The sequence below is a fragment of the Hemitrygon akajei genome, chromosome 2 (genome assembly GCF_048418815.1).
Source record: "Hemitrygon akajei chromosome 2, sHemAka1.3, whole genome shotgun sequence".
NCBI lineage: Eukaryota > Metazoa > Chordata > Chondrichthyes > Myliobatiformes > Dasyatidae > Hemitrygon > Hemitrygon akajei.
Window position 1 is genome coordinate 147,396,618 of NC_133125.1, and position 21,931 is coordinate 147,418,548.

A 21,931-nucleotide genomic window follows, 5' to 3' on the forward strand; every position below is an offset into this window, starting at 1 on the left:
GCCTTGGGCAACACCCTGGGCTGCCCGGCGTAGACCAGGTAGCCTCGGTTCCCTCCGATGGCGAAGAGCGAGGGTGGGTGGACGACGCAGCCGTTGGAGTCGACCTTCAGCTTCACCTTCACCTGCCGTTTGCTGGTCCAGCACCCCAGGCTGTCCTTCACGTCCAGACAAGCTCCTACGCTCTCCACGTACCGAGCGAGGAATGTAAGGACATCGGCCACCGGCACGTACGGGTTGAACATGTGCATGGTGGCAGTCCGTTCCTGCTGGGCGGCAGCGAAGAGGGGCTGTGCTTGCAGGAGCGACAGCGGCGCCTCTCTCCCCTTCTCCTGGAATTGCCGGAGCAGTTTCTGCCACTCTGCGGGTTGTCGGAAGGTGACGTCGAAAAACCCAGCAAAGTCCTGGACGCAGTAGATGTCGTCGATCGTAAATCCACAGCAGTCTATCAGGACCTTCTGGATGAAGGTCACTCTCGTGAATCCGTTGCCCTCGCTCTGGCATCGCACTGTCAGCCGGACAGTGCTCTTGATGCCCGGGCCTCGGGCCGATGCGCTGTTATCTTCAGCCATCCTGTTCACCGCTGTTGTCGCATTAGCTTTTCTCAGGGATCGTTCCCTCCGCGACTACGTGGTCCACAAGTCCCTCCCCACAGAACTCCCACCTGGCACTTATCCCCGCAAGTGCAAATGCTACACCTGTCCCCACACCTCCCCCCTTACCACCATTCCGGGCCCCAGACAGTCCTTCCAGGTGAGGCAACACTTCACCTGCGAGTCTGCTGGAGTCGTCTATTGCATCCGGTGCTCCCGGTGCAGCCTCCTCTACATCGGCGAGACCCGACGCAGATTGGGGGACCGCTTCGTTGAGCACCTACCGTCGAGGTCCGTCACAATAGACAGGACCTCCCAATTGCCACCCACTTCAACTCTGCCTCTCATTCCCATCTAGATAAGTCCATACATGGCCTCCTCTACAGCCATGATTAGGCCAAACTCAGGTTGGAGGAGTGACACCTCATCTACCGTCTGGATAGCCTCCAGCCTGGTGGTATGAACATTGAATTCTCCAATTTCCGGTAATTCCCTCCCCCTTCCCCTATCCTAGGCCCCTCTCTGCCTCTCTCCCCTTTCAACTTTCTGCTTCTTTATCTCTACGGTTCTTTCATGCTTATCCTCTCCCCCTCCCCCTCTCCCCTTTATCTTTCCTCTGATTGGTTTTCCACCTGGCGCCTCTAGGCCCTACCCCCTCCCCGATCACTATTACTGGGCTTCGGCCCTCTCTTCCCCCCCATTCCTGATGAAGGGTCTCAGCCCGAAACGTTGGCTATTCTTTTCTCATGGATGCTGCCTGACCTGCTGAGTTCTTCCAGTTGCATACATATTCTCCAAACTTGTCCAGCCTCTGCTTGTAGATAATAGCACATCACCGTGGACCTCATGTGGTCTGTACACACCAGCTGTGTGGTGATAAAGGCCATTTCACGAAGCTCAAGTCTGCTGTTATAAAACTACTGAATGCCCAAGTTGATGTGGTTTTCTATTGATCCTACGGTTATTATTCCATTATGGATTTATTGAGTATGCCCGCAAGGAAATTAATTTCAGGGTTGTATATGGTGACATATATGTAATTTAGTAATAAATTTACTTTGAACTTTGTACAAGTGTTGACTTCACATTTACCTTGTTGTGAGTTTGTGCCTGTACTGCACTTTTCTGTCATTGCATTCTGTTACTGATTTGCCCTGTACTACAGTACCTCAATGCACCGTGTAATGAATTGATCTCTGTAAATGGCACTGAAGGCACATTTTTCACTGGATATGTGACAATAGTCAACCAATTTACCAAGATATTGCCTGTCTACTGAGTACTTGTTGTGTTTTCTGTGTCGATCACACCATCTTGTTTGTGGGCTCATACTACACTTTGATCCCTCAACCCACCGGTTCCAGAGGTTTTGGGGAGAAATCCTGAAATTCTCTCCACCTCGGTGCTGGAACACCCAAATTCCGGGAGGAATCAGCAATTCGGAATAAGGTGTAGCTGGAAGTCAGAAAGATAAAAGAAGCAATGTCTCTATAGGGAGTATTCTACAGGGACCCCATCCCCACCCTCAACAACTGTAACACTGAGGAACAGATCAGAGGCAGAATGCAAAAGTGCAAAAATAGAGGGGTTATTGTCATGGGTGACTTCGTAATATTGATTGCCAATATTCCTGAATATAATATTACTGAATCTTTGACACTTCTTTGACTTCCTGTCGCTGTGTAAAAATATTTCACGTTAACACATGGCAGCAAACCAGTTAGTGTAACGCTATCACAGTGCCAGGGGTTCAATTCCTGCTGCTGTCTGTTAGCATGTTCTCCCTATTGCATCATCAATGGGGATGGGAGAGGTTCCGGAGGTTTGGAGTTGTTCTCTTATTCAAGAAAGGGAGTAGAGATAGCCCAGGAAATTATAGAACAGTGAGTTTTACTTCAGTGGTTGGTAAGTTGATGGAGAAGATCCTGAGAGGCAGGATTTATGAACATTTGGAGAGGCATAATATGATCAGGAATAATCAGCATGGCTTTGTCAAAGGCAAGTTGTCCCTTATGAGGCTGATTGAATTTTTTGAGGATGTGACTAAACATATTGATGAAGGAAGAACAGTAGATGTAGTATAGATCGATTTCAGCAAGGCATTTGATAAGGTACCCCATGCAAGGCTTATTGAGAAAGTAAGGAGGCATGGGATACAAGGGGACATTGCTTTGTGGATCCAGAACTGGCTTGCCCCCAGAAGGCAAAGAGTGGTTGTAGATGGGTCATATTCTGCATGGAGGTCGGCGACCAGTGGTGTGCCTCAGGGATCTGTTCTGGGACCCCTTCTCTTCGTGATTTTTATAAATGGCCTGGATGAGGAAGTGAAGGGATGGGTTAGTAAATCTGCTGATGACACAAAGGTTGGGGGTGTTGTGGACAGTGTGGAGGGCTGTCAGAAGTGACAGCAAGATATTGGTAGGATGCAAAACTGGGCTAAGAAGTGGCAGATGGATGGCATCTCCCATCCAGCCTCTGTTGAATCCATTTTACTACTTCAATATTAACACCTAACGATTGAACTTTCCAAACTAACCTTCCGTGCGGAACCTCGTCAAAGACCTTACTGAAGTCCACTTCAGTAGACAACATCCACTGCTTTACACTCGTCAACTTTCCTAGTAACCTTTTCAAAAAATTCAATTCAGGCAGTCATGAACTAATCAATCATCCCTGATGAGTTATTAATTTCAAATTTTCGACATAATCATTCAAAGAGTTGACCTGCATGTGCGTGTAACAAGAGCTGTATAACTCATCTCCTTCTACCTCAGGCCACAAACTTATCAATCACCCATGCTGTGAAATCTTTCTGGAGGTCCAAGATCCATGTGCTCCACGACTGCTGGACTAAGTGTGTAAATGTAGGAGGGGAGTATGTTGAAAACATCAACATCTCCCTGAGTAGCACCACTGTTCCAACGTGCTTCAAGGCCACCACCATCGTCCCCGTGCCAAAGAAGTCTTCAGTGTCCTGCCTAAATGACTACTGTCCCATTGCACTCACATCCATCATCATGAAGTGTTTCGAGAGGCTTGTCATGAGGCATATCAAGACCCTGTTGCCCCCCTCTACTGGACCCCCTGCAGTTTGCGTACCGTCCCAACCACTCAACAGATGATGCCATTGTCATCACCCTCCACCTGGACAAAAAAGACACTTACGTTCGAATGCCGTTCATAGACTTCAGTTCAGCATTCAACACAATCATCCCTCAGAAACTGATTGGAAAGCTGAGCCTACTGGGCCTAAACACTCCCTCTGCAGCTGGATCCTAGACTTCTTGACTGGGAGACCTCAGTCAGTCCAGATCAGAGGCAGCATCTCCAACACCATCACACTGAGCACGGGGGCCCCCAGGGCTGTGTGCTCAGTCCACTGCTGTTCATTCTGCTGACCCACGACTGTGCTGCAACACACAGCTCGAACCACTTCATCAAGTTCGCCGAGGACACGACCGTGGTGGGTCTCATCAGCAAGAACGACGAGTCAGCTTACAGAGAGGAGGTGCAGTGGCTAACGAACTGGTGCAGAGCCAACAACCTGTCTCTTAATGTTAACAAAACAAAAGAGATTGCTGTTGACTTCAGGATGGCACGGAGCGACCACTCCCCGCTGAACATTGACAGCTCCTCGGTAGAAATCGTTAAGAGCACCAAATTTCTTGGTGTTCACCTGGCGGAGAATCTCACCTGGTCCCTCAACACCAGCTCCATAGCAAAGAAAGCGCAGCAGCGTCTATAATTTCTCCAAAGGCTGAGGAAAGTCCATCACCCCCCCCCCCCCCCCAATCCTCATTACATTCTACAGGTGTTGTAGCATCCTGAGCAGCTGCATCACTGCCTGGTTCGGAAATTGCACCATCTCAGATCTCAAGACCCTGCAGCGGATAGTGAGATTAGCTGAGAAAATCATCGGGGTCTCTCTTCCCGCCATGATGGACATTTACACAACACGCTGCATCCGCAAAGGAAACGGCATTATGAAGGACCCCACGTACCCCTCGTACAATCTCTTCTCCCTCCTGCCATCTGGGAAAAGGCACCGAAGCATTTGGGCTCTCACGACCAGACTACGTAACAGTTTCTTCCCCCAAGCTATCAGACTCCTCAATACCCAGTGCCTGGACTGACACCTTACTGTCCTATTGTCTTGTTTATTATTTATTGTAATGCCTGCACTGTTTTGTGCACCTTATGCAGTCCTGGGTAGGTCTGTAGTCTAGTGTAGTTTTTTTTTGTGTTGTGTTTTACGTAGTTCAGTGTAGTTTTTGTACTGTTTCATGTAGTACCATGGTCCTGAAAAACGTTGTCTCATTTTTACTATGTACTGTAGCAGCAGTTATGGTCCAAATGACAATAAAAAGTGACTGGACGACTTATAAACCCCACTTAGCCTCCAGCACTGCAGATAAACAGTCCAAACTTGTCCAGCATCGCCTTATAAGCAAAACACTCTGATGCAGGCAACGCCCCAATGAATTTCTTCAGCACCCTCTCCAAAGCTTCCGCATCCTTCCTGTCATATGGCGACCATAACTGCACAGAATACCGCAAACGTGGCCTAACCAAATCAACATAACTTCCTGACTTTTATACTTATTGCTTCAATTGATGAAGGGAAGTATGCCGTACTCCTTTACCACCATACCTCCTTGTGTTGCTAGTTTTAGAGAGCTGTGGACTTGCATCCAAAGGTCCCTCTGTATATCAGTGTTCTTAATGGTCCTGCCATTTACTGTCTCAAGAGGAGAGGGTGAAGCCCAGACTGTGATTCAATCCTGAAAAAAACATTAGAAGACGCGAATCCCACATTAGCCAAAGAATACGTTACACAGTTAGTGCCCAGGAAGAGGACTAACAATGTTTTCTGTGTGAAATTATGCCGACCAGGAGCATGGAGTCGGCAGTTCCAACTTTCTACACAGAAAGGGCATCAGGAAATACAAGGCACTCAGAATGTTTAATAAAGGAACACACACAGAGCGCCGTAGATTACACTTGGTCTTGCTTTGTGCAGGTGGAGTTGGAGACCAGACTCTTGGTGAGGAAGAACCTCGGGAGTGATATCCCAGGATATCAGGGGTCAGGGGTGGGTACCATAAATATCATTGGCTAGAGTCCGAGTATCATGGCTCAGTAATGGGATTTGCGGTCGGCGTTTGAACTGAGCCTTTGGGGTATCAGAAACTGTGCGTTATTGACCCGACCGTACACTTTATGCCCATTCAGTACTCCACTCTATACGCATCAATAAAGCTGAATATAACTTGTCCGTTAAATAAATAGTGGCCTCATTTGTCCTCGTGGTTCAATGAACCTGCTATTTACAGTATAAATGTACTTCGAATTCCTTATACTGTATTGTTTGTAGGAAGATCATAGACCTAAACCATTGTCTCTGATTCTCTCCCCTTGTGTGATCTGATCTTTATCACACCCTACTGCTGATGAAGGGACACTGTCAGGGCTTACAACGGGAAGATCATTGTCAAGAGATGGTGAAAGAAACTTTGATCTGGGCAATAAACCACTCGACTGAGGACAGGCATCGCCTGGTCACCTCTCAAGAAGTTAAACATTGTGTCCTTAGGCAAGTTTCCTCAGCTGGTACAGCACATCTCACAAATTAGACGGCACTTTGTCAATTCAGGTTTTCTAATAAATACAATTTCTGTATGTTTCATCAAGGAAGTACGATGAAATGTATTTGTCTCAGTGTAATTGAAGCAAAATGACCCATAGTGAATGTTATCTCACCAGGCCTGCCAGGTACAGAAAGTTAAAAAGCATCACCTCCTGGAAGGGGGTGGGGGTGGGGAGGAGAGAGTGGGTGGATGGGGGAGAAGGGGAGTTTTGGTCACTGGTGAGGTTTGTTTGAAATCATCTGAAGTTAAGAATAAATTATATTTAGATTTTATGAGCAGCTTGCAAATAAGATTGACCTCCTGGGTAGAGACAGATTTGTACCAGGAATCAAATTGTAGGATACAGAATTCAGAGGTCACATCATATATCTAATCTGTAATATTTTCATCTAATACCATATGATTTATAGTGCTTATATTTTATTGATGGCATTGGTTTGGGGAGTGGGGGTGGCTCTCTTTGAGCTCTGACTGGGTTTCCTATGCAGGAGGCCACATCAGGAGCACTGAACACAGTAAAAGACCCCTCACCTGGAAGGACTGTTTATGGCCCTGAATGGTAGGAAGGGAGGGGGTTGGAGCACTTGTTCCATTTGCAAGGATAAGTGCCAGGAGGGAGATCAGTGGGGAAGGACAAATGGACAAGGGAGTTATGTGGGAAGCAATCCCCACAGAAAGCAGAAAGTGAGGGGGAGGGAAAAATGTGCTTGGTGGTGGGATCCCATTGGAGGTGGCAGAAGCTTCAGAGAATTATGTGCTGAACATGGAGTCTGGGGGGGGGGTGCATAGGTGACTGCGTTGATATTGTTTCTTATGACACCTCAACACACTGACGTGATGAAATTACCTGTTCAATGGCTAGCAAAAAAAATGTTATTTTAAATAACTTTACTTTCGTGCATGTGACTCTTAAAAAAACCCAATTACCAATCTTTGGGCTACCAGATTCCCTCCTTAATCTTACGACCAGTGAATGTCAACTGGAACAGCTCCATCAGTGCCTTGCCCACAGGAGCAGGTCAGACCTGTTGTAAATGCTTACATTTTCACCCCAAAATCATTCCATCATTGACAAGGCACAAGTCAGAACATGACGGAATACCCTCTCCTTGCCTGCATGATTGTGGCTCACTTGACAAATTTCCTGCCATCCTTTATCTCTGTCACAATGATGGAAAATATTTTGGCCCAAGGTATTCTGCCTCCAAGTTCCAATGCTTGGACCTTTCTCTATTGTGTTTTTTTCTAGTGTCAGTAGATGTCACCCCTCTCTCTGACTGCACCAATGTCTGTGAATGGAAAATCTACAGAAGGTAGTGCATTTGGCCCTCCCAACCACTGAGCACATCAACATGAATCCTGTCATAGGCAAACAGCATCCATCAGGGATCCTCACCACCCAGGCCATGCTCTTTTCATGCTGCTGCCATCAGGTAGAAGGTACAAAACCTCAGGACTCGCACCACTAGGTTCAGGAACAGTTTCTACCCCTTGCCCATCAGGCTCTTCTACAAAAAGGGCATAAATACACTCATTCTATTGAGATGCTCCCACAACAGACGATCTCACTTTAAGGGACTATCTTGTCATTTCACGTTATCATTATTTATTTATACATGCATTTGCATTTTGTCTTCTGTTTGATCTTCCATGGATCCTGTTGTAGTTACCATTCTATTGACTTGCTGAGCAGGCCACGGAAAATAAATCTCAGGGTTGTTTGTACTCTAATGATAAAATTCATTTTAAACTTTGAACTCTGGTGGTGGCTGGGGATTTTGATATGGACCTGCTGTCTGTAGTGTTGGCCAATATTTCAGGGAATGTCTCCTGGTCACGTCAGGTTTGAAAGAATATCTCTTCAGGGTTCTCCCACTGAGACCAGGAGCTTCTTCCCTCACCCGCTGGTTTGTTCACGCAGCTGTCCTTGTAATTCCAAAATCAATCACTTACAAAAGGGTTTAGACATACTTACAATATCTGTATGTTTCTCCATTCACTATTTAAAAAATACACCAAATTAACTCATCACCCTTACAAGATGCACATCATACCCTGTGGTGTCGCTGGTCGCTGAAGATCCCCAGTGAGCCAGTGGGCACTGTGTACTCTGTCCTACAAACCCAAACATGCACCAATCCCCAGAACTGGAGCAGGCAGTCGGCTTGGGCAGAGGCATGGATGGTCTGCTTCCGGGGCCTTGGGGCAGAACCAGGAGCAAACTGACAAGGTTTCCAGACTGGCACACCTCGCTCTGCACCAGGGGCCCGGAGATCAGAAGCGTGGGGCTGGAGTGAGATCAGACCTGGCAGAGCAGCTTCTTCTAGAGTGGCAGCAACCCCCTCCAGCACTTACACAGAACACTGACTTCTCCAGGCCTGCTCTTGCTTGTACACACTCAAATTCTGTGGTGAAAATGCAAGTATCAAGCTCTGATATTTAACATTCACGAGGCAGAGGGAGATACGGTAGGTATGTCACCTCCGGAATTATTTCCAGGTAGCGGATGATTTCCTTCCACGCTGCTCTGACCTACTGGGAAATCGTGTACTAGGCAAGTTACAGCGGTGGCTTGCCACTGCCTTCTGCCGGGTGAGTTTTTTAAAAAGAGATCACCAGCTCTTAACGGGAGCTGGTTGGACCTCACCCCGAAGTCCAGCGCTGATGTCAGTACGCCACCAGCCAGCAGGGAGATACAAAAATCACAATATAGTGGCAGAAAGAGCCAAAGCATTTGCTGGTTTCAAAGTAATTTTCAACTAACAGCTCAGTGTATGCGAAAAGAGTTACAGAGACAATAACATTTACTCAGGGCCTTTAATACTCCAAAACCTGTGACATCACAGTACAGAATTATCCTCTCAGCTTTATAACAGTTATAAAAGTGCTTCAAATATATATATTAAATTTTATAAAAAGTTTAAAAATTTAATGTTTTAATAGAAAAATTTGCTAATGCTGAAAATCTGGAACAACATACAAAAATACTGTAGGATCTCAGTGGGTCAAGCAGCATTTTATAAAAAGTTTAAAAATTTAAATAATTTTTTCATACAAAAATTGCTAATGCTGAAAATCTGTAACAACACACAAAATGCTGGAGGGTATCAGCGGGTCAAACAGCGTCCATGTATAGAAACGGACCAAGTATATCTTCCCTTTCCTCCCCACTTTTTGCAGCATCACTCTGACTTTGTTATCTGCTTGCTTTTCCCCACTTATCCATGCAACCATTTTCCCCTACAAAGTCCTCATCACCACCTTTCTTCCAGCTGAGGCACTTCCCTTGTGAATATATTAGTGCAATTTATTGTATCTAGTGCAGATGCTTTTACACTAGTGAGATTCAAGACATGTGAGGGCTGGGTGGTGCTGGGGATTCAAATCGCTTTGAACACCTTCAGTCCACCCACTGTAAGAACTTGGACATTCTAGATTCAGATTTCTTGTTTGTCGTGTGTCCAAATGTACAGAGAATTGTATCGGTTATACTAACAAGGAATACACCCACAGATTTCCTCCTGTTTTTTGTGTATTGCACAAGTGGCCCTGATACAATTTCCTGTGTAGTGTCCGCCCGAGTTCTCCAGTTTACAAACCAAAAGAGCAAGGATTTTTGCTCAGATGTTGTGGTGAGCTACATATACCTGTCTGGACACGCCCCCCCGCTGACTGCTCCTGTGGTTCCTCCCACTGACCACGGTATAAAGGCGATTGGGGACACCGCCCCGGCCTCAGTCTCCAGGATGCAGTGTGGTGGTCAATTGCTGCTTCTTCTTTCTTCCAGCCAATAAAAGCCTATATCTCACCTCACGTCTCCAAGAGTTATTGATGATGCATCAGGTGTATGTGGCTTTTAAAGGTCCTCTGGACATGACGATCGCTGTACATGAGGCGGCAGACATCATTGATCATCTGGGTCTGGTGCAGACAGCTTCAATTCCTGCAATTCTCCATTATCCTAAAATGAAAATGAAGTATATTGTTATATGGAATGGCAAATTCCAATCGATCAAGAGCAACACTGATCGGAGGGGGAGATACAGACAGACGATCAAAAGTGGCATCAGTGTTAAGAACCAGGTACAAATTTGGAATGATTCAGGAATGTGTGTATTTTATTTTATTTATGAGATACAGGACAGTAACAGGCCTTTCTGACCCAACAAGGCTCCGCTTCCTATTACAGCATTGTGACAAATCAACCTACGAATCAATACATCTTCAGAATGTAGGAGGAACCTGAAGCAGCCGGTGGAAAGCAATGGAGTCACAGGGAGAACGTACAAACTCCTGGCAGACAGTTGCAGGAAGAACCTGGCGCTGTAAAAGCGTTGTTACCGTGCCGCCCGTAGAGAGCACCCCAGATGCTGAGATTCTCCCTGGGCTGCATGTGAGGGAGAGCAGCATGATGAAATGCGTTTGGGTTAACGTGGAGGTATGTGCCGGTCAGCTTAACACAGGAAATAAACTTCACAACAAACGGCAGCAATTCACATTGACTACATACCTGCTCTCCTTTGACAGTGCTGCCATTCTCACTTCTACGTTTGTCTCTACCTGAAATGAAGTAAAAGCTCTTTATAAATTCTGGATAAATAATGCACAATATTGTCAGAGGTTATTTGCATCTCACTACCAGGCTCGAAACAGTTACAATTTTGTTCAGATCGTCTGGTCTTTTCTCTACATTCTTGCCTCACAGTTAACACTAAGTGCTGATGGCATCTCTGGTTAACAGACTGGGCAGCAAAAGTTTAACCCATCAAAAGATAAGTCACTTTACCCACAAGGCCCACAAGTAAGTCCTCCCAGGGGGTTTCACTAGGAGGAAACCAGGAAATTCTGCTTCTCTGGCTAGTGCCTGTCACTGGATGGAAACTGCTTGGCTGGGTAGTCTTCCAACTTGCACAGTGAGCTGGATCAGGAAACCTGCCTTCTCATTACTCCAGAGCGAGGCTTTCCCCATGGAAAGATGGATCGTCTTTCTTTCAGGCCATTATTCCCTGTATCAGTGCTCCTGCCAGACCCTCATAAATCGTACAGTCTGCGCATTTCATTCCCCGTGAGGTGTTGCAAACTGCAGTGCTGTGTGCAGTACACTCGAGTGAAACTCTCCATTCACTCCACTGAAGAAACTTTCTGCACAGGTGCCTCTGAAAGGTCTTACTTCCTCCTGAACCCTGGCTTCCCCTTAACCACTGTGCACACAGCCCATAACCACAACTCCTGCATTTCCCCAGCCTCTGTACTTACCCCCTTCTCCTGGCCTGAGGTCAGAGTGGCCCCTGAATTCAGCAACAGATTTTACAATTCCTGTGAGGTCCCACCAGACCCTTATTTCCTTCCCCTCCACTTTCAGCATTTTAAAGGGAACACTTAATGTCGCCTGCCCTGATCGTCCAACCCCACCACGCAGTCTACGTCTTGTGGCATTTTCCAAGGCAATTTCAAGATTTAACGCTTCTTTCACTGTTTCTCTTCCCACAAACCAGGAACTCAAACCGTCCTTCCGGGTGAAGCAGGGACTCACCCATATTTCTTCCCGCCCAGTTCAGTGCCCCGTGTTCACAGAGTACAGATCAAATGTAGATTGGGTCACAACTTTGTCGTTCCACCACAACCCCCACCCCCTAACTCTTATTCAGTCTGCACCAATCCCCACCCAGAAACATTAAAACTGATGAAACTTAAATCAGTGAAAAACAAATAGTTTTGAAAGGAATACAAGCAATTAAATAAAGCCAAAAAAAAAATCAATATAAACAGGAAATGCTGGAAACACTCAGCAGGTTGGGCAGCTTCTGCAGAGACAGAACCAAATCCAACAAGAGTCCAAATTTTTTTTTTGAGTCAGTGGACTGGGCAATATTCAGGGATTCATCTTCAAATCTGAACGAAAACGCCACAGTTGTCATCAACTTCATCAAACCTACGTGGATGAATGTGTGCTTTCGAGAATACGTTGGATACACCCAAACCAAAAGCCCTGAATAACACAGGAGATTCGCAGTCTGTTGAGAGCTGGATGTGTGGAATTCAAGACTGGTGAAATAGAACCATATAAGGAGTCCGAATACAACATACAGAAGGCCATTTTTAAGAACGGGAAAACAAGTCTGATTGATGCTAGAGATAGAACTGGAAGCACATCAGCTCTGGTCTGGCTTGCAGGCCATTACTTCCAACAAGATGAAACCCAACATCATGAACGGCTATGATGCTTCTCTGCCAGATGAGATCAACGCTTTTTATGCTCACTTTGAAAGGGAGAATAAAACTACACCTGTGTGAATCCCTGTAGTACCTGGTGACCCTCTGAACTGTCTCTGGAGGTCACACCAGAACATCTTTCAAGAGGGTGAACCCTTGCAACGTGTTGGGCCCCTCTTGGTGTAGATGGTAGGAAACTGAAAACCTTTTCCATCCAACAGGCAGGAGTGTTCAAGGACACCTTCAATCCCTCTCTGCCGCAGCTGGAAATTACCACGTTTCAAAAGGGGAATAATTATACCAGTGCCCAAGAAGAGCAGGTGAGCTGCCTCAACGACTATCGCTCAGTTGTACGGTGATGAAGTGCTTTGTGAAGTTCGTCATGGCCAAAATTAACTTCTGCCTAAGTAAGGACCTGGACCCACTGCAATTTACCTATCGGCACAATAGATGCAATCTCACTTGGCCTCGGATCACCTGGACAATAGCATGTGATTGACAATAGCCTAACTGAGGGCATGTTAGGCTGCTGTTTAGTGATTACAGCTCAGCGTTCAAAGCAACATGCCCTCAGTTCTAATCAACAAGCTCCAAATTCTGGGCCTCTGTACCTCCCTCTGCAACTGGATCCGTGACTTCCTCACCAGATGAGTCAGTGCGGAAATATCATCTCTCCGTCGCTGACCATCAACACTGGCGCACCTCAAGAATGCATGCTTAGCCCATAGCTCTAATCTTTACACACACAACTATGTGGCTAGGCACAGCTCAAATGGCCTCTATAAATTTGCCGATGTGTTGGCAGAATTTCAGATGGCGATGAGGAGGCTTACAGGTGCTGCAACAACATCAGTAAGTCCAAGGAACTGATTGTGCACTTTATGAAAGGGAAGTTTTGGTCACGGCCAAAATCAACTTCTGCCTAAGCAAGGACCTGGACCCACTGCAATTCGTCTTCACAAAGCACTTCATCACCGTAGAAGTGAGCGCAACTGGGTGATAGTCGTTGAGGCAACACACACACACGTCTTCATCACTGGAAAGGGTGAGCAGCTTCAAGCTCCTGGGAGTCAACATCTCTGAACATCAATACTGGGCCCAACATATTGGTGCAGTTGCAAAGAACGCACGACAGTGGCTATATTTCATTAGGAGTTTGAGGAGATTTAGTACGTTACCAAACACACTCGCAAATTTCGACAGAAGTACTGTGGAGAGCACGCTAGCTGTCTGTATCATTGTCTGGTATGGAGGAGCCACTGCACAGGAGCAGAAAATACTGCTGTAAGTTGTAAACTCAACCAGCTCCATCATGGGCATTAGCCTCCCCAGCATCAAGGATACAGTCAAAAGGCAATGCTTCAAAGGGCGGTATTCATCATTAAAATGGACCCCCATCACCTACAACATGCAACACGACCTCTTCTCGTTGCTACCATTAAGGAGGTACAGGAGCCTGAAGTGACACACTCAACGATTCAGGAACAGCTTCTTCCCCTCCGCCATCAGATTTCTGAATATATAATGAACATGCAACTACCTCAGTATTTTTTCTTTTTTGTTCTCTGCTTGCACTACTTTTCAAATTTGTTTATATATGTTTCTTCTCGTAACTTATATATTTTTCATTAATATGCATTGCAATTTACTGCTGCACAATATAGTTTTCACTACATATGCACAGATATTAAACCCAAGTCTGATATCCCACAGGTTGGGAAATTCAGACAGCTCTGTACTAAAGGTCCAGCAGGATTCAGCGAAATCCAGGCTGGAGCTGTTCCCGAACGTCAGCAGCCAGCACGGGACGGGCCCGATAGCCAGCAGCCGGCACGGGACGGGCCCGATAACCAACAGGCAGCACGGGACGGGCCCGATAGCCAGCAGCCGGCACGGGACGGGCCCGATTACCAGCAGCCGGCACGGGACAGGCCCGATAGCCAGCAGCCGGCACGGGACGGGCCCGAACGTCAGCAGCCGGCACGGAACGGGCCCGATAACCAGCAGCCGGCACGGGACGGGCCCGATAGCCAGCAGCCGGCACGGGACGGGCCCAATATCCAGCAGCCGGCACGGGACGGGCCCGATAACCAGCAGCCGGCACGGGACGGGCCTGATAACCAGCAGGCAGCACGGGACGGGCCCAATAACCAGCAGGCAGCACGGGACGGGCCCGATAACCAGCAGCCGGCACGGTACGGGCCTGATAACCAGCAGGCAGCACGGGACGGGCCCAATAACCAGCAGGCAGCACGGGACGGGCCCGATAACCAGCAGCTGGCACGAGACGGGCCCGATAGCCAGCAGCCGGCACGGGACGGGCCCGATAACCAGCTGATGATTTCCCTACTTCTCCCTTTCAGAAGCTGAAGTGCCAGTGAGATATATCACCACACTCATAATCCTTGTAGAGAAGAATATGATCCAGGTTTTCAGGCTGCTGTCACATCCTGGATCTGAAAGTGGATATGGTGTAGTCACTGAGTGACCCGATACAGAGCCCCCACTTCCCCTCACATCTCTATTAAGAATCAACTTTATTCACTATATTCTTTAGGAAAATTTGCTGTGGATTGTTGGCATGACAAGCAACAGAAAACAACAATGTTGAATAATTATAAAGAATTATACAGGAGTAAAATGCACACGAACACCAGTATGTATTTACAATGAAATCAGCATTATAAAGTGTTCACTACAGTGCAGTGACTGAGGGAACAGATATAGAGGGTGGGGCGGGGGCGGGGGATCGATCAGACTAACTACTGCAGAAAAGAAATTTTTAAGATCTAGTAACCCATCCAAAGGCACTTTACAGAACAACCTCATGTACAATCTGCACTGAGGAACTGAAGTAGGACTGTCACTGTTAATCATCTAGTAACAAAGTAATATGTCCGCTCTACGTACATAAAAGTCTAGATGCCACAGGTGCAAGACATTACTCCTTACTTCTGTTCTAAAGGGACATATTTTGGGACACTCAATTTTGAGGCTGTGCCCTTCATATCTGGATTATCACCCCCACCCCCCAATCAGAAACATCCTCTCCACATCCACCCCATCTAATCCCTTCAATATCTGGTAGCTTTCAATGAGATTCTGCACCCCCCCCCCACCCCACATTCTTCTAAATTCCAATTAGTACAGGACCAAAGCTGCCAAACACTCCTCATATGCTAACCCATTAATTCCCAAAATCATCCTCGTGAACCTCTTCTGGACTCTCTCCAATGACAACACATCTTTTCTGAGATATGGGGCCCTAAACAATACTTCAATTGCAGCCTGACAAGTGTCTTATAAAGCCTCAACATTATCCCCATTTTTATATTCGATTCTCCTTGATATAAATACCAACATTGCATTTGCCTTCTTTACCACAGACTCAACCTGTAAATTAACCTTCTGGATGTCTTGCACAAAGACTGTTAAGTCCCTCTGCACCTCTAATATTCGAACCTTCTCCCCATTTAAAAAGTCCACAATATTGTTCCTTTTACCAAAGTACATTATAGATTTCCCAACAATGTATCCATCTGCCACTTGTTTTGCCCATTCTTCCAATTTGTCCAAATTCTGCTGCATCGCTTTGTTTCCTCAGCACTACCAACCCTTCCACCTATCATCATATCATGCACAAAACTGGCCACAAAGCCATCAATTCATTATCTAAATCACTGATAAACAATGTGAAAAGTAGTGGTCCCAATATGGATGCCTGAGGAACACCACTAGTCACCAGTAGCCAATCAGAAAAGGCCCCTTTTATTCCCACTCGCTGCCTCCTGCCTGTCAGCCATTCCGCTATCCAGGTCAGTATCTTTCCTGTAACACCATAGGATTTTATCTTGTTAAACAGCCTCATGTGGAGCAGCTTATCAAACGCTTTCCAAAAATCCAAGTAAATGACATCCACTGCCTCTCCTTTGTCCACCCTGCTTTTACTTCCTTGAAAAACTCCAACAGATTTGTCAGGCAAGATTTCCCTTTACAGAAACCATGCTGACAATGACTTATCATTTAACTCTGGGAAAGGTTTCACTGCTAATGTAATGGTCTTTCTGTGGAAGCAGTGTTTGGGTTATGGTGAGAGATAACGGGTGCTTTGGAAAGCCAGCCATCCAATCAAGGGAGTGTGTTATCGTGCTGTGTGCCTGACACTGAGGTGACCTGGGTCTTTCGTTTGGCGGGAGATGGAGAGAGAAGATGCCAGAAAGGAGAGGTTGTAGACACCAGAAAGGAGTGGACTTGGGAGTTGGGCCAGGAGCCAACGAAGCCCGGGGAGATCGATGGAGAGTCGGTGATAGGGAGACTGTGAGCTCCAACTTGTGCACATTTGGCTGTTTCATTAAAATGGGCCTTTTCCATTTTGTTTTTCTTTACTAACCCTTTAGTCAAATTAAGAATTATAAAGCTAAATCATTTAATTGCATATGGTGTACTGTCTGTTATTTCATGGTACTGATTTGTAACAGGGTAACACATCACGCAGCGTCCACACAAACAGGAGGTTTTGCACCTCAATTTCACACGCTTGGCGGAGCCAGAGATGGTCTTCCCTAGACTTACTCAGCCGACAAAACCTGAGGGTTACAATTAGTCTCCAAGTACCTCGAAACCTCATCCTTAATAATAGACTCCAACATTTTCCCAACCATTGAGGTTAGGATAGCTGGCCAATAATTTCCTTTCTTTTGCCTTCCCCACTTCTTAGAGTAAAGTAACATTTGCAACCTTGCAGCTCTCCGGAACCACGCCAGAATCAAGTGATCCTTGAAAGATCGTGACCAATGCACCTGTCACCTCTTCAGCAATCTCTCTCAGGACTTTGGGATGTAGTCCATCTGGCCCAGATGACTCATCCATTTTAGGACCTTTGCCTGGAACTTTTTCCTTTGTGATAGCAATGGCTCGCACTCTGGCTCCCTGATACTCAAGGACCTCTGACACACCGCTAGTGTCTTCCACAATGAAGACAAATGCAAACTACCCACTAAGTTCACCTGCCACTTCTCTATTCCCCCATTACCTCACTAGCATCATTTTCCAGTGGTTCAATATCAACTCTCACCTCCCTTTTACTCTTTACTGGAATCTTGCTTTATACTACAGTTGGCCTTCCTTATCCGTGGGGGATTGGTTCTGGGACCCCCTGCGGATACCAAAATTCACGGATGCTCAAGTCCCTCATTTAACATGTATCAGTGCGGTGGTCTTTAGGACCCAGCGGAACACCGGACTTTAACATGTCTCCGTGCGGTGGACATTAGGACCTGGCGGCAGAGCTCTGAATCCGCGGTGTTTTTGTTCACGAAAATAATCTCAATCGCGATTGAGAACAAGGTGGAAGTAATAAAGCGATCGGAAAGAGGTGAAACGCCATCAGTCATTGGAAAAGCATTAGGCTACAGCCGGTCATCGATTGGAACAATTTTAAAGGATAAAGTGAGAAAGGCCCTGCCCCGATGAAAGCTACAATTATTACTTAGCAACGCAGTGGTTTAGTTATTGAAATACACATGTTTCTTAAGTGTTTTATATGCATAGAAAGGTAAAATATGTACTATATACTAAGAAAAATGTTTGACTGACGTTAAATAATACTGGATGTACCTGTTCCGACTTCAAATCCAACTTAAAGACAGACTCAGGAATGGAACTCATTCATAACCCGGGGACTGCCTGTACCTTTAAGTCATTTCTAGATTACCTATAATACCTAATACAATGTAAATGCTATATAAATAGTTGTTATACTGTATAGCTTAGGGAATAATGACAAGAAAAAATAGTCTGTACATGCTCAAGCAATGAGTGCTGGAGAGAGAACTTCCGGGTTTTCCCGATCAGCGGTTGGTTGAATCCGTGCATACAGAATCCGCGGATAAGGAGGACCGACTGTATTTGCTAGTCTGCCCTTATAGTTAATCTTTTCCCTTCTTATAGTTATTCCTATTTGCTTTTTGTTGGATTTCAAAAGCACTATCTTATTTGCCCTCCACTTGGCTTTATGCAGTCCTTAACTTCCTTTGTCAGACACAGTTGCCGATCCCTGCCATTTGAGAACTTCTTCCTCTGTGGGACATATCTATCGTGCGCCTTGTGGACTATTCCCAGGAACTTCAGCCATCTCTGCTGTCGTCATCACCACCCGGATCCTCCTCCAACCCACCTGGGCAAGCTCCTCTCTCATGCCTCTGTAATTCCCTTTATTCCATTGCGATACTGATACATGTGAGTTATGCTTCTCCCTCTCAAATTGCAGTATGAATTCAATCATATTATGAGCACTGCCTCCTAAAGGTTCCTTCACAGTGGCATGCAAAAGCTTGGGCACCCGTGGTCAAAATTTCTGTTAATGCGAATAACTAAGCGAGTAGAAGATGACCTGATTTCCAAAAGGCATAAAGTTAAAGATGACACATTTCTTTAATATTTTAAGCAAGATTACTTTTTTATTTCCATCTTTTACAGTTTCAAAATAACAAAAAAGGAAAAGGGCTTGAAGCAAAAGTTTGGGCACCCTGCATGGTCAGTACTTAGTAACACCTCCTTTGGCAAGTATCAAAGCTTGTAAATGCTTTCTATAGCCAGCTAAGAGTCTTTCAATTCTTGTTTGGGGGATTTTCACCCATTCTCCTTTGCAAAAGGCTTCTAGTTCTGTGAGATTCTTGGGCCGTCTTGCATGCACTGCTCTTTTGAGGTCTATCCAGATTTTCGATGATGTTTAGGTCGGGAGACTGTGAGGGCCATGGCAAAACCTTCAGCTTGTGCCTCTTGAGGTAATCCATTGTGAATTTTGAGGTGTGTTTAGGATCATTATCCTGTTGTAGAAGCCATCCTCTTTTCATCTTCAGCTTTTTTAACAGACCGTGTGATGTTTGCTTCCAGAATTTGCTGGTATTTAACTGAATTCATTCTTCCCTCTACCAGTGAAATGTTCCCCATGCCACTGGCTGCAACACAAGCCCAAAGCATGATCGGTCCACCCCCGTGCTTAACAGTTGGAGAGGTGTTCTTTTCATGAAATTGTGCACCCTTTTTTCTCCAAACATACCTTTGCTCATCGCGGCCAAAAAATTCTATTTTAACTTCATCAGTCCACAGGACGTGTTTCCAAAATGCATCAGGCTTGTTTAGATGTTCCTTTACAAACTTCTGATGCTGAATTTTGTGGTGAGGATGCAGGAAAGGTTTTCTTCTGATGACTCTTCCATGAAGGTAATACTTGTGCAGGTGTCACTGCATAGTAGAACAGGGCACCACCACTCCAGAGTCTGCTAAATCTTCCTGAAGGTCTTTTGCAGTCAAACAGGGGTTTTGATTTGCCTTTCTAGCAATCGTACAAGCAGTTCTCTTGGAAAGTTTTCTTGGTCTTTCAGACCTCAACTTGACCTCCACCGTTCCTGTTAACCTGCCATTTCTTAATTACATTACCAACTGAGGAAATGGCTACCTGAAAACGCTTTGCTATCTTCTTATAGCCTTCTCCTGCTTTGTGGGCATCATTTATTTTAATTTTCAGAGTGCTATGCAGCTGCTTAGCTGCTGATTGTTGGGACAAGGTTTGAGGAGTCAGGATATTTATAAAGCTTTGAAATTTGCATTACCTAGCCTTTTCTAACAACGACTGAACAAGCCATGGCCCTAACAAGCTAATTAAGTTCTGAGACCTTGGTAAAAGTTAACTGAGAGCTCAAATCTCTTGGGGTGCCCAAACTTTTGCATGGTGCTCCTTTCTTTTTTTTTCTCCACTCCAAAATTATACAAAACAAAAAAATACACTAATTTTGCTTAAAATGTTGAAAAAAATGTTTCATCTTTCACTTTATGACTTCTGGAGATCAGTTCATCTTCTACTCACTTAACTATTCACAGTAACAGAAAGTTTGACCAAGGGTGCCCAAACTTTTGCATGCCACTGTATAAAGTCCAGTTCCAAGCCACTGCCAAGTATGGATGGTGTGATGAACCATGAAACATTACCGAATTACCGAAAAAGCACCGAAACAGGGCTTTTGGCCCTTCTTGGCTGTGCCAAAACCATTTTTCTGCCTCGTCCCACTGACCTGCACCTGGGCCATATCCCTCCAAACCCTTCTCAGCCATATACCTGTCCAAGTTTTTCTTGAATGTCAAAAGTAACCCTGCATTCACCACTTCATCTGGCAGCTCATTCCACACTCCCATCACTCTCTGCGTGAAGCCCCCCCCAATGCTCACTTTAAACTTTTCTCTCTTCACCCTTAACTCATTACCTCTTTTTTTTCTCCCCTAGCCTCAGTGGAAAAAGCCTGCTTACGTACACTCTATCTATACCTATCATAATTTCATACACCTCTATCAAATCACCCCTCATTCTGCTACGCTCCAGGGAATAAAGTCCTAACCTATTCAACCTTTCTCTGTAACTCAGTTTCTCAAGTCCCAGCAACATCCTTGTAAACCTTCCCTACACTCTTTCAACCTTATTAATATCCTTCCTGTAATTAGGTGACCAAAACTGCACACAATACTCCAAATTCGGTCTCACCCATGTCTTATACAACATCACCATTACATTCCAACTCTTATACTCAATACTTTGATTTATAAAGGCTAATGTACCAAAAGCTCTCTTTACGACCCTATCTACTTGTGATATCACTTTTAGGGAATTATGTATCTGTACTCCCAGACCCCTCTGTTCTACTGCACTCCTCAGTGTCCTACCATTTACCTTGTATGTTCTACCTTGGTTTGACCTTCTGAAGTGCAATACCTGACACTTGTCCGCATTAAAAGCCATCTGCCATTTTTCAGCCCATTCCTCCAACTGGTCCATATCCCTCTGCAAGCATTGAAAACCTTCTTCACTGTCCACTACACCTCCAATCTTTGTATCACCAGCAAATTTGCTGATCCAATTTGCCACATTATCATCCAGATCATTGATATAGATGACAAATAACAATGGACCCAGCACTGATCCCTGTGGCACACCACTAGTCACAGGCCTCCACTCAAGAGTAGCAATCCTCCACTACCACTCTCTGGCTTCTTCCATTGAGCCAATGTTTAATCCAATTTACTACCTCCATGTATACCTAGCGACTGAATCTTCCTAACTAACCTCCCAAGCGGGACCTTGTCAAAGGCCTTACTGAAGTCCATGTATACAACATCCACTGCCTTCCCTTCATCCACTTTTTTGGTAACTTCCTCGAAAAACTCTAATAGATTGGTTAAACATGACCTACCATGCACAAAGCCATGCTGACTTTTTCTAATAAGCCCTTGTCTAACCAAATACTTGTAGATCCTATCACTTAGTATTCCTTCCAATAATTTACCTACTACTGATGTCAAACTTATCAGCCTATTAATTTCCTGGCTTACTTTTTGAGCCTCTTTTAAACAACAGAACTACATGAGCTATCCTCCAATCCTCTGGCACCTGACCCGTAGATATCGACATTTTAAATATTTCTGCCAGGG

General features: G+C 45.5%; 1 protein-coding gene across 3 annotated transcripts in view; it reads right to left on the reverse strand.

Moving 5' to 3' along the window:
- Positions 1–9,041: 9,041 nt before the first annotated feature.
- The window catches only part of LOC140716643 (muscle M-line assembly protein unc-89-like), a 56,815-nt gene continuing 43,925 nt past the window's right edge, over positions 9,042–21,931 (reverse strand). For all 3 annotated transcript variants that reach the window (XM_073029482.1, XM_073029478.1, XM_073029471.1), the window contains 2 exons: positions 10,749–10,798; positions 9,042–10,199 (listed from right to left, as the gene is read on the reverse strand). In XM_073029482.1, coding sequence (XP_072885583.1) covers positions 10,143–10,199; positions 10,749–10,798 — 107 coding nt within the window. In that variant the 3' untranslated portion in view covers positions 9,042–10,142. The remainder of the gene's footprint in view (positions 10,200–10,748; positions 10,799–21,931) is intronic.